This window comes from Gigantopelta aegis, chromosome 6 (assembly GCF_016097555.1).
Source record: "Gigantopelta aegis isolate Gae_Host chromosome 6, Gae_host_genome, whole genome shotgun sequence".
Lineage (NCBI taxonomy): Eukaryota > Metazoa > Mollusca > Gastropoda > Neomphalida > Peltospiridae > Gigantopelta > Gigantopelta aegis.
This window is the reverse complement of record NC_054704.1, coordinates 57,483,830-57,496,784: the sequence shown is the minus strand read 5'-3', so window position 1 is coordinate 57,496,784 and position 12,955 is coordinate 57,483,830. Positions and strand designations below refer to the sequence as shown.

The 12,955-nt window shown below is 35.3% G+C and overlaps 1 protein-coding gene across 2 annotated transcripts in view; it reads left to right on the top strand.

Annotated features, from left to right (window-relative positions):
* Positions 1-12,369, top strand: part of LOC121375265 (L-threonine ammonia-lyase-like) — a 37,160-nt gene extending 24,791 nt beyond the window's left edge. For both annotated transcript variants that reach the window (XM_041502639.1, XM_041502638.1), the window contains exons 8-14: positions 300-462; positions 1,498-1,588; positions 1,857-1,932; positions 3,248-3,373; positions 3,785-3,952; positions 4,975-5,032; positions 11,635-12,369. In XM_041502639.1, coding sequence (XP_041358573.1) covers positions 300-462; positions 1,498-1,588; positions 1,857-1,932; positions 3,248-3,373; positions 3,785-3,952; positions 4,975-5,032; positions 11,635-11,739 — 787 coding nt within the window. In that variant the 3' untranslated portion in view covers positions 11,740-12,369. The remainder of the gene's footprint in view (positions 1-299; positions 463-1,497; positions 1,589-1,856; positions 1,933-3,247; positions 3,374-3,784; positions 3,953-4,974; positions 5,033-11,634) is intronic.
* Positions 12,370-12,955: the final 586 nt, after the last annotated feature.

Sequence of the window (12,955 nt, the reverse complement as noted above, 5' to 3'; positions counted from 1 at the left end):
AAAATGACATCCGATTCACCTCCTTTATTAAATTTAGTTTGATAATTTTTAAGGCCCTTAGGAACCTGGTAGGCAGACCTGTGCTCCTCCACACAAGGACGAAAATGTTGGGGGGTTTTGTCCTACTTTATCTGGCTTTTGCCCCCCACTAAAGACTCTGCCCCCCCCCCCCCCACCCCACCCCCCATTAGAGATTGTTCCCCTCCAAATATACCTATGGGCCTGTTTTCAATGGATTTTACTTTAAATTACGCTCTTCTTCCAAGTTAGAGAGGGCATTTTGTCTATTTGTTTTTCAGCTATGATCATCCTAACATTCTTGCGGGACAAGGAACTATGGGACTGGAGATTATTGAACAAGTTCCTGATCTTGATGCTTGTGTTATTCCTGTCGGAGGTGGAGGTCTCATTGCTGGAACAGCTCTTGCTATCAAGAGTTTGCACCCAAAAGTTACCATTATTGTAATTATTAATCTTTTTAAGATTCTATTCATAAACATGTACATCTTTAATTTCAGTGCTGTAATTTTCAGGTCATTGTTTCTGTTAAATACTTAAATAACTGTATTTATGTGACGTAGAGATACGTATGGGTGAAGCGATTCCATGAACTGTAAATTCTGTTTTTTAAAGATCATGAAAATCTATGCACCATATTACTACCAGCGAGGTCAGTATCAGATTTTATGTATCCAATAAATGGTTACAGCTCTATAATCCAAAGGTTCAATGGTCCGAAGGTTCAATGGTCCAAAGGTTAACAGTCCGAAAGTTCAGTAGTCCGAAGGTTTATAGACCTACCGGTAACTATAATCATGAAGAATAGCAAAAGAACAATAATAAGGGTGGACCATGTCCATTTTTGTTTTCAGTAATGTGTGTTGTAATAAATATACAGACATCCAAAAGAAGCTATACAAAATCAAAATATATTTCATGTTCCAAAGCTATATACTAGTATACATGTTTGGTGTTTTGACATGATGTGAACAAAATGTCATTACCATTATCCAAATTATAAAGGGTAAAATACATTTTAACATATAATGCCCAATTTATATCATACACATATTAGACATAGTAAAACATTTGCCTACGTTAACGGAGTACAGTGTTTCGTATCGACTACTGAACTTTCGTACTATTGAACCTTCAGACCATTGAACCTTCGGACTATAGAGCGGTCCCCCAATAAATTACTATTCACTGAAGACAACAGTCAATATCAATTTCTTAGGTCCATAAAACATGTTATTATATAACATTTAGTGAAATATCTTCACTGTAAGATAGTGTTATCTTCACTGTAAGAAAGCCGGAACTGTTTTGCTGCTGGCATTTAAAAAAAAAAGGTAAATTGCCAAAAATTATATAATAAATAAAAAAATTCATAGTTTTTGTCAAATATGATTTATATCTCATCTCTTTGAGGTGTATATCACATGAATTGTCCAACAACTGGTATGTTCTTGGTTGTCATTGCATTCTCTCTTGTAGGGAGTTGAAATTGAGAGATGTGCAAGCTTTACGGCAGCTCTTGAAGCTGGAAAACCAGTCTACACTACCACATCCTCATCAATAGCAGATGGTGAGATTTTAACAACATAAAGAAACCCAGCAGAAACATTTTATTAATTATGCAAGATGTATAATTACTGAATCATTGTACATTTTTAGACAACACTACAAGGGAGAATAGTCTTGTAGTTGCACAAATTATTGTGTATGAAGAATTAGTATTCAAAATGTTTAACATGTACTCGAGAATTAATGCAACTCAAGAATCCTGTAGCTTTGTGGATCCATATGTAGATGTTTAGACTTGCTGCTACACTAATGTTTCTGTTTGTCCACAGGCCTGGCTGTACCAACTGTTGGAGTGAATGCTTTCTTTACTGCCAGACATCTCATTGACAAGATGGTTGTAGTTCAGTAAGTAAAATGTGTTTTTTATTCATTGTTTTTTTAACATGTGGTCAGAGTGGTAATAGTTTCTTTTTCTTTTTTTCTTTTCTTTTTTTTGAGGGGTTGGTTTTGGATTGTTCCACAAACATTCACACTGGGGAAGAATGTGATCAATGAATTTAGATTTATTTACTTTAAAGTCGTACGCCCTAGTTTCAGCCCACGAAAATTAATTCTAATTTTTGTTAATTTACAAAACTGTAACACACTTAGATCACGCTTTTATAAAATAGAGTGAAAAAGCAGGTTTTATATCGATAAATACCATGGGAATCCCGTGACCCAATTACTTGAAATAATTTTGAAAGTTAGTATTCTGATGTCACCGATAGATGTCGCTCGAAGCACAGAAATGCCTATGTCACAACAAATTTCCCAGAGTGCACACAGACTTGGGGTGCGTTCCTTTCACCTCTCCTGGGCATGTTCCAACTGTTCTGTCCTGGACAGCTAAAGGAATGAGTTTGGGTGCTTTTGTTGAGAAAGTGGCTGCTGCAGCAATCATGATACTTGAATCGGAATAAGACGACAATAATAGTCCATCACTGACCATGTTGACTATACTACAGTGTTTGAAATAATAAATTTTATATATAAACGCAATTAGCCTACATTTGCTATTCGGCACCGGGTACTATTGGTTTTAAGGGTTTGTAATGTTTTGTATTGAGATACTTACTTGTCTGAACTTTATTGTTAATGAAAATGTTCACGAACTGTGAAGAAAAAACTCACAAATGAACGACAAGCAAATGACAACAAATCGGAATTTGATTGCGCGAACCGTGCACGAGAAAACAAACCAAACCGAAATGATAACGATCATGTGGTATACCAACGTCTGTGACGTTAAAACGGGAAGATTCCCTCTAAAAATAGATTAGACATTGTCTGCTCAACATTTTTTTTTTCAAACACGTGTGCATTTTTAAGAAATACGAAAAATGCATTTTGTGGTATTACAAACACCAGGATTACCAGGATTACCAAAAAAAACCTTCAGGTGAATGGAAATGTATAATCTAAATAATAAAATGTAAGTAAAGTGCAATTTTATTTGTAATAGCGAAAAACAACGGCGTAATGGTTAACAACTAGGGCGTGTCCCTTTAATACAAAAATAGCTTGACATTTTTTTTAATGGATTATATGAAGTTGTCAATTATCCAAAGCTTCATTCCATGTCTATAGATCCATGATTAAATTTCATTTTATTCTTCACACTGACAATAATATGTACAAAAGTTTAAATATTTTGATTAAAAAATACCATTTTTTTCAGAGAAGAATCAATTGCTTTGGCTATTTTGCGATTGATTGAGCTAGAAAAGGCCGTGGTAGAAGGTGCTGGGGCAGTTGGCTTAGCTGCCATTATGCAAGGATTATTGCCAGAGCTGGCTGGCAAAAAGTCAGTATATTAGTCATTACTGGTATGTGTTTACAGTAATGATGCTTTGTTGCACAGAAATATTGTTTTATGTGGATGTCAGTCGAGGGTAAACCATTTTCCTATAATTGAACCAAATTATGAAATAAGAAATTTTAAGAATGAATGTAAAATAATTGTAATTCACATGTAATTAAAAATAATGGGGAATAAAGTGTCTCATAGTATACAGTGTATATGGGATAATCTGAGTTTGAAAATATTGTTCATTGTATATTTACATGTATAGTATTACATTTCATTTTAATCCCAAGGGGTGTATTGTTTTTTTATTAAAAAATTAAATGAGTTGACATAGAAACTATTTTACAATTTGTTTTGGTTTATACATGTAAAATATATCTATTAATCTAATAATGTTTGATATTTCAGAGTTGTCGTGGCATTGTGTGGAGGAAATATTGATACTACAGCATTGGGTCGTGTCATTGAAAGAGGTCTAGCAGCAGATGGGAGACTTGTTCGATTTATTGTTACTGTCAGTGATCGACCTGGTGGAATAGCAGAACTGGCCAAAGTTATTTCTGACCTTGGTGTCAGGTTGGTATAGCAAACAGAGACCGAGAGTCACAACCAAACCGGCTTAAACAGCGGCCTCTGTTATACAGGCACTTGTTTGATGAGGTCACCTTAATATTCCACCACAGTATCAAATGTACTGTAATATAATGTATGGATTTGCACGGAGTAGCCATCTGTTTTGAGAAGCCATATTTAAAATTAAAAAAATAAAATTAAGATGGCTCTTTAATAAAGGTTGGTATGTTTATGCTGAATTTGGTTTTACTTTTAGTGAAATGTTTATAAATTAAATATTTTTATGCTTCATAAGCAAGTTGTTTTTCAGTTAGTCTTGAATGTTTAATTTGTGGAAAAACCTATCTCCCATGGCCAAACATGTCAGTAACTTTATTATAGCCAACTACTCATACCGATAAATCAGGGCTTGAAGTAATTGGATGCCTGGTTGCTAGTGGCATGGCAGCTATATGTTTTAGTGTTAACCGCCTACTTCACAAAACTGGTCATATCTTGGGGCTAATTGGCCCATGAAGCTCTACATATTATTTTAAGCTCTGTATTTATTGTTTTGTTCATACTATTTAATCATATGATGAAATGCAAGTATATATGTATAATTAGTCAGATTTCTGCTATTACGGGCATTATATCATACTTTCAGGGCACAGACATATAGCAGCTGGCCTACTAAATGACTCGACATGGTATTACCTAAGATTTAATTCAAACATTTTCTACTATATTTTGGTAGATAATTTAATTATAGTTCTAATCAAAAACTTTGTTCATTAATAGTTAACATGTTATTTACAATGTGGTTGTTTAATATGGTAGCAAGTGTTAGCTGAAGAAGTTCAGTCATACAGTGTCTATATCAAGTCATGTAGTCCATGCAAGTATGTTTCTAGTCCGTTAGTTTCTACCATGCAACTCTGTCTTTAAAAAGTTATTATTTTAACATACACAGCTACAGATATGGACATTTTTATTTCTTTTTTCACTTTTATAACCATGTCATAGTAAAATTGATTTTCTTTCAGCATAAAAGATATTTTTCATGAAAGAGCTTGGCTGAAGTCTGATATTTTCTCAGTTCAGGTACTTTTAGTCTGATTTTATAAACATTTACCATTGCTTAATCTCAATTTACTTAATTCCAAAGAATAATCAAGTGGTGAATAATAATGATAATGGTTTAAATATTAGCATAATATCTAGAAATGTTTGAGTAGTTATGTATATATGGTACCTGTCATTTTATTGTTCATTATTCTTTATATGCTCTCTTATTAATTTAAGTTTGGTGAAAACTTACATACATGTACATCTACATTTCGTCGTGCGAGAGCCAGAAGGACATAAGTGCATCAAAATTAATTTTTAAAAAGCCGAGATAATGATCAGTAGTTAAGATGTCGAATTTGTTTTAATGACAGTGAAAGCTGAACATATTTACGATTTCTTTGTATATTTGCGGTATTTATAGCATATTAGGTGTTTTAGTTATTTGCTTAAATAGTTGTAGTTACGACAATTATTCATGATTAAATTAAATGCATCATTTACGACCAACAGTATATCAAGTAAATTTTAATATTTATTCTGAAAGAACCATCATTTCTAAAACATTTCAGTTTTGCAAATCCCATATTATTTTTTGCTCCAGCCAAAGCTTGTAAATAGAACATATTTAGAAGCTAAACTGTCTAAATGGGAATGCATAGTAGAAGTCCCTTATTAATAAAATCGAACCGCTTAGCGCAAAATAGTACGTGAAAAGGTTATTTTACCTTTGTCAATATCTACGTGGTAAATAAAATAACCATATGAACGAAAATATAAATGTAAAAAAAACCTACTTGACTCGTGAAATCCTTCTTTTCTAAAAAAACCATTTCCTTTTGTGTGATCTTATCTGGAGCATACGTTTCGCCAGAGGGTAAAATGGGTACGCGTACACAATACCGATAGGAATTGTTTCTATTTTTTGTCAGTCGACTTTTTGACAAAAATATATTACTAATTGAACAACTGTCAATCCTAACCCTCAACTGATAACCATGTTAAAAAGAGGGACTGACCCCCCCCCCCCCCCCAAATATCTCTTAGGATATTTATATTTAATTTCGCATCCATAGCGACGCACGCCAAAAATTTCTATACTGGCAGAACACTGTAGTCCTGTTCAATTGTTTGTTTGATGACTGTGCATCAAATGTTACGATTTGTCCATACAATCCTCTTTTTCTTAGGCATTTTCGTTCCTTCAATCAGAAAAGCCGACATGTTTGTATGCAGTGTTCTTTCATCTTCTTTGCGCCATGGGAGTCCTTTTTGCAGATTTTCCGGTTCTGCTGCCTCAGGGTGTACTTCACTAGATTTCATAGAATACTCATATTTATCAACAGCATGAAACAGACTAACCATTATATAACTTTTGGCAACTGAAACTTATTTTTAAAATGCCAGCAGCTTCACGCGAGGTCGGATTTCTTAGAGTGAAGATAACGCTCTCTCTAAATCTAATTAAAATTAGAGCTCCATCAGATACTGTGGATCTAACACCAGCCAGTTGGAGCTCAGTAACCAATCAAAACCTTATCTTGCAGAAGGTGGTGTGATTACAATCTGATTAAAAATAGCTCTACTGGTCTCAGGGTAGATCTAACAGCATTGCGTGGACTCCGAATGCCTTAAAGGTGTTTTATTTCATCTAAAAATAACAATTTAAATGTCGACTGATTACTGACTTCGCCTTTTTAGTTTTTTTCGGGAGCAAATAATTTGAATTGTAAAAAAGACGATAACCCACCGATACGTATTGGTATGGTTCGCTGGCGGCCACTTGTAGACTCGCCTGATATTTTCAACATTGTATGCTGTGGAAAAAGTGCAGTAAAACTCTGGATGTGTTGGTCAATATAAACAATTTTATGGCTACAGACGAAATGTTACCTTTTCTCGTCTTGACTACGAGTGTTGTATAGCAATTTTATATTGAAATTAGTTCTACTGGCTAAATAGGCTTCGTAATTCACCTGAAACATTTCGTATACCCTCGGGATGATCCGGAATGTTTTCAAATTCTTTTCAAATCACTGGCATGATTCTGCAAGTAAGGTTTTGATTGGGTGAAAGGAACTGGACACGAGCTCCAATGGGATGGTGAAAATTAGATCCACATAGTAATAGTGGAGCTAATTTTAATTAGATTGCTTCTTTCTAAACTTTAGATAGGACATTTTTTAGTGAAATAGGGACATTTTGCTAAAAGAAGTTATCTTAATACAGATAACACTTTTACAATCACTGTATTTTATCTATTTTCACTGAATTTTGTTTAATAACAGTCTGCTATTAGGACTGTGTGGGGTATGGGAGCGGCGACGAAAATCAACCTTTTTTTTTCACCTTATTTAGAAATATTGAAATGTGTAATTGAAAAGCACAAATTTACACTAGAGGCTTAAGTATTATAGATCTGTCCCCCACCCTCTCCACTCATTTCATTCATACCTACGGACCTGGTTGCAAAGTATTGTCCTGGCCGATTAATCTTACCAATGTCAAGCTTAGATTACCCAGATAGTCTCTTTAACTGTGTCGCATATCACATATTTCTTAGTATAGTATAACCTTGTGGAGTTGTCTTGGCCTACAAACGAGTTTACTACCAGCATATCCGTGAAGGTCTCAAAACTGCTTATCAACTGCGAACAGGGTCACTTTTTTTTACAATAAATGTGTTGAAGAATTTACAGTAAACGTAAACACTGGCACTTTAACAGTTCTTGTCGAGTTCTCCAAATTTTTCCAAGTGGAACCGAATGTGGGTTAGAATATGGATCACAGCTTAACGTTAGGGGTGATGTACGCTATGACAGGTTTGGTGTTTACTATTTTAGTCAATTTCTTACACAGATCTGTTTTGTGAGTTGAATTTATCGTGTGCACAAAGTCGTAGTACGTAAAATGTGACGGGACGTATCTCAGTGGTAAACCGCTGGCTTGCTTTTGGTCACGTCGAGGTCTACTGCTCGGTGAAACCATTATTTTTTGTTCATTGCAAACTGTACACAATGATTGCATGACCAAAACTTCCTAAAATGTGCTATCCTGTCTGTTAGTCTAGATTACCCCACCTGGGGGTTTAATTTCTAAGCACATTCGCAAAATGACCAAATGCTTGACAGTCAGTAGCACATGATTAATAAACCAATGTGCTCTAGACACTTCACACTTTGGTATGTATTATCCTGTCTGTGGGGTGGTTCAAGTTATTGACCATTCATCGAAATGAGTTGCCCATTCAGTGCGACAGTGATGACTCTCTTTTGTAAAAGGCGACACAGATGTTCGACTTACCGGTGACTATACAGCGAATGTGCTTACTGTGTCGTTAAAGCGAAGTTTGGGCTCACTTGTCTGGTCATATGAGCCCTGCTTTAATGAAGAAACTATGTTTAGAGCTTATTGGTTTTTAATAAGCCGGGATCAAGTGAAGTTTTCAAAGGATATTTGGGTTTTTATTTCCATATTAGGGTGTTTAGTGAATTGCTTAATCCAGAAGTAGTTAACACAATTACCATGTCCACCTGTTGAAATGCGAATTCTCTCCAGGTTATAGTGATATGAACAGTAAACCCTACATATTTCTGCTGTGCGTTGGGTGTACTCAAAAACATTTCTGTTGTGCAAATTGCATACTCCTTTTTGTGTTGTGTATTTGGTAGTAAATAGAAAATATTTAGAAGCAAACATTCAGGTTAAAAGTGTTTTCAGTGATACGTATTAATCTGTTGTGTAATCACCGCTTAAACAAAATTTTACGTGATCTCTCCAGGTTCTATTGTGTTCAGTGATCTCTTTGGTAATGTTGTACGTCCAGTGATCTTTACCAATTCTGTTGTTTGTTGGGTGAAAAAAACCTAATGTGTTTTTCAGTGCACACTCCTAGTTTTCTTGTGTGATCTCCCACTCCTGATGTTGTGTGTCCAGTGATCTCTCCAGGGTTTCTATTGTGGGTTCCGTGATCTCTACCAGGTTATGAAATATGTTTCAGTGATCTCTTTAAGTTTCTTTTTGACAAAATTAATTGGTCTTATCATTCCATGATTTTCTGTTGTCCTAACAGTGATCGTTTCCATTTTCTTTCTGAGGGAGGATCTCCCCCCCAGTGATCCCCCCAGGTCTCTGTTGACTGTGGTTCAGTGATCTCTCCAGGTTCTATGTCAAAAAATTTGATGATCTGGCCAGGTTCTGTGTGTGTGTTCAGTGATCTCTCCAGGTTCTATTGATGTTCAGTGATCGCTTCAGGTTGTCCGTGTTCAAAGATCTCTCTAGGTTAAGTATTCGTTTCTGATGAGTCATCTCCAAGACTATGTCATGTTGTGTGCAGAGTTCTTTCCGTGTTATTTGCGCCATGGATCAATCCTTTTGCAGATAGTGTGCTGGTTTTGCTGCCTCAAGTTGTGTACTTCACTAGTTTCAAGAATACCTGGCTATGTATGATCATGGTGCAACATGACAAACCAGAATAGTTCAGCAAACTGAAACTGTGCCACGTCATGTTCAGGTTTTGTTGTGAGTTCTCTATTATGTGCAGGTTCTGTTGTGAGTGCTATGTCATGTTCAGGTTATGTCGCAAGTGACTGGATAAAAGTTGTGGTATGTGCTGTCCTGTCTGCGGGGAAGTGCATATAAAAGATACCATGCTGCATTAGGAAAAATGTAGCGGGTTTTCTCTGATGACTATGAGTCATAATTACCAAATGTTTGACATCCAATAGCCGATGATTAATTAATCAATGTGCTCTAGTGGTGTTGTTAAACAAAACAAACAAATACACTGTCGTAAGAGCTATGTCACGTTCATTTTCTATGGTGATTATTTTCTCATATTCAGCTTTTTGCTATGTTATTTATGTTCAGGTCTTGTTGTCATTGATGTGCCAAGTTCTGTTGTGTATGCTATTATATCATGTTCATGTCCTGTTGTGTGTGCTATGTCATGTTCAACTTATGTTGTGTGTGCTGTCATGTTCAGCTTCTGTTGTGTGTGCTATGTTGTGCTAATGTTTTTGTGTGTGTGTGTGTGTGTGTGTGTGTGTTTGTGTTGTGTCATGTTCACGTTCAACATTCTGTTGCTTAGCTTAGCTTAGTAACTGGTTTAATGTGTCCATAGTCCATATACCACTAGGGTTTTGAACACGCCTATCCCAAGTCCGGCCTCCAATAGGATCGGGTGTCTGACTCAGAACAGGGATAATTTGTTGCAAATATTTGTTAACTGTAAAGTCAAAGTTCATAGATCTTGCTATCGTTTATGTTGAGGCCACATTCACTTCACTTTATTCGCCTTTTAACCATACGTCTGATTACACTGTCTTTTGTTACTGGACTTTGTCCTGGATAACTTACAATGACGTTTATATGTTAATATTGTTAATCCATAATGCCTACATTAGGGCAATCCTGTAGATCTTCAAAGGCAGCTGAAAGGCGGAACTTGATCAGCGTAACATATAATTAAATACATGTACATCCAAAATCAGTGTGAGTATGCTTGCACTTTGGTCGTATATGCCACATACTACATTATTATGAATTAAAATTGTATCTACAGATACAAGTTACATATTGGAAACTTTGCTTCAATTAAAAACATTTAAAAATAGATATTTGTTTTTCAAGAAAATTCACCAAAACATGTTTATTATTATAATTATAGTGCACATAAAATAGCAAACCATACAAACATTATTGTTACTTCAATTCCTATTTATATATATAGACACCATTCTTGTCTGTTACCAAATGGTTCGTTGCATGCAGTACCACATGTTTTTCTTAAATAGACCGGGCTCTCACAACAACAAAAGTCATATTATTTTTAGGATTCAAGCACATAAAAATATTGACATAATGTATGCTCTATTGTACTTCGCATTTGTAATTTCCATCACAGACCGATAACAAAGAATATATACATGTGTATGTGTCGTATTTGGCACTTAGAGCACAGTTGAATTTCTAGTCCAATGGGAGTTTCATATTTGGTCACGTGAAGTACATTTATATCCCGATAAAGTACTTCAGACATTCACTTTATAAGCGGTATTGCTGCACGAGATTTTGGCTCTGCTCTAAGACAGTTAGAGGACGAGAACAATACTTTATCAGCGTATAAAGGTAATGTCGCACGAGAAAACGCTCGGCTAACGCCTCGCCTTTGTCTCGTGCGACACTACCTTTATACGCCGATAAAGTATTGTTTCTCGTCCTCTAACTATTACATACGACCTATGTGAGACATAATTATATAACGAAGTGTAATAAAAAAGGGTGTATCTACCCAATACAACCAGTTGTGTTCACATAATGGACACCAAGCAAACCGGAGGAAAGTTGTATGTGTCAGTTATGTCTATTTTCGTGCAAATTGGTATCTGTGATTCACTTATGACCATTTAAATCCTTCTGTATAAGCGGTGCTATTAGGGACACAGCTATGATTTTTTGTGACAATATGTAATCAGGGATGGGGATTCCGAATATTCAAAAAAGACGTTTTAGGTTGTATCTGCCACTTAGACCTTTTAGCTCTCATGCGACGATTTGATGATAAAGATGTTGAAGGAAATGTTTTTATACTGATTTATACTAGTGACTAACACAAAGCCATTGTTGTTGTTTTTAAGGTGAAGTGTGTTGTGGAGACTCGTGACCAGGCTCACAGCAAAGAGTTGGAAGATGCTCTTCGCAGCCAGTACAAGAAAGTTATCATGGGGCTGGATTACTTTTAACTTGTCAATTAAGTGCATATTTAACATGTACAAGAATTGTTTGGTTTTATATTCATCTTGGGAGATACCCGGTAATAACTTTTAACATTTTTTTTTGTCAAGACCAATTTTAATGGAAATATTGTGTTGTACATACATGTAGACTGGTCCAGTTTTGAGGGGTTTCATTTTAACAGGTTACAACAAAACCCCTCAAAACTTGCATGTCATTAGACTCGAATTACCTGAAAACCGGACCTTTTCAAGGTTCCTTTTTAAATGTTAGTACAAAACAGAAGCGCTCTAAACCAGATATTCCTAATAACTGGATGTTTTACTTGATAACCTGGGTGCCTGGTTATATTTATATTTTTGTTAATAAAATGATAATAAAAAGATTTTAAAAAAATCCTCATACCATACCAAGCAAGCCACCAAGTCATCTCTTGATCTGGCATGTTTATGTTGTCTTCTTTTGCAGTGGATAATTTTAATTGAAGGTGTTGTAAACTCAGCTTTGAAAATGCAGAAACATTACATTTTTTCCTTTTTTATTTGTGGTAAATTAGATTATTGTAATCAATTACGTGTTGTCTGCTGGTAGATTTGAATAGAAAACTGACAGTAGAACAAATAAACTGTACAGACTGATGGCTACATTGTTCACTACTGTTTGTGTAGGAAACTAATTTTCACTACTATTCTGGTACAGTAAACAAAAACATCTGACATGCCCCATTCCTCACCTAGAACCATGTCTGGACAGGTGGTCGTCTTAAAAAGGGATGTACTACACTAACAAGAAGACTATAGTTTTAAACATAAACATGTAAACCTGTCTTAAGGGTCGTCTTGTCCACTTGGTAAATATACAATTTCATTTTCATGAATCACACCAAACATGAAAAAACACTTCATGGACAATTTAAATGATTTAAAATGTCTGGTTTTAACAGAAAACATTATTCACCCCTAGAAATAACACCTAAACAAACACAATTACATGTATATATGGATCGGGCTTTAATTAGTTGAAATTATGTCGTCCTGTTCTGTAATGGCAGTGCCATTATGCTGAATTTGAATTGCATTGACTGGTGGACATTTGTATATAATTAAATTTTCTTTGCGTCTATACACTTTATGGCAATCTGATTGGTCCACAGGTGCTTACATTTTTTCGTTCATACTTCGATAAACCAAAAAAATAGCCACGCCTATTACCCACCCCACCCGC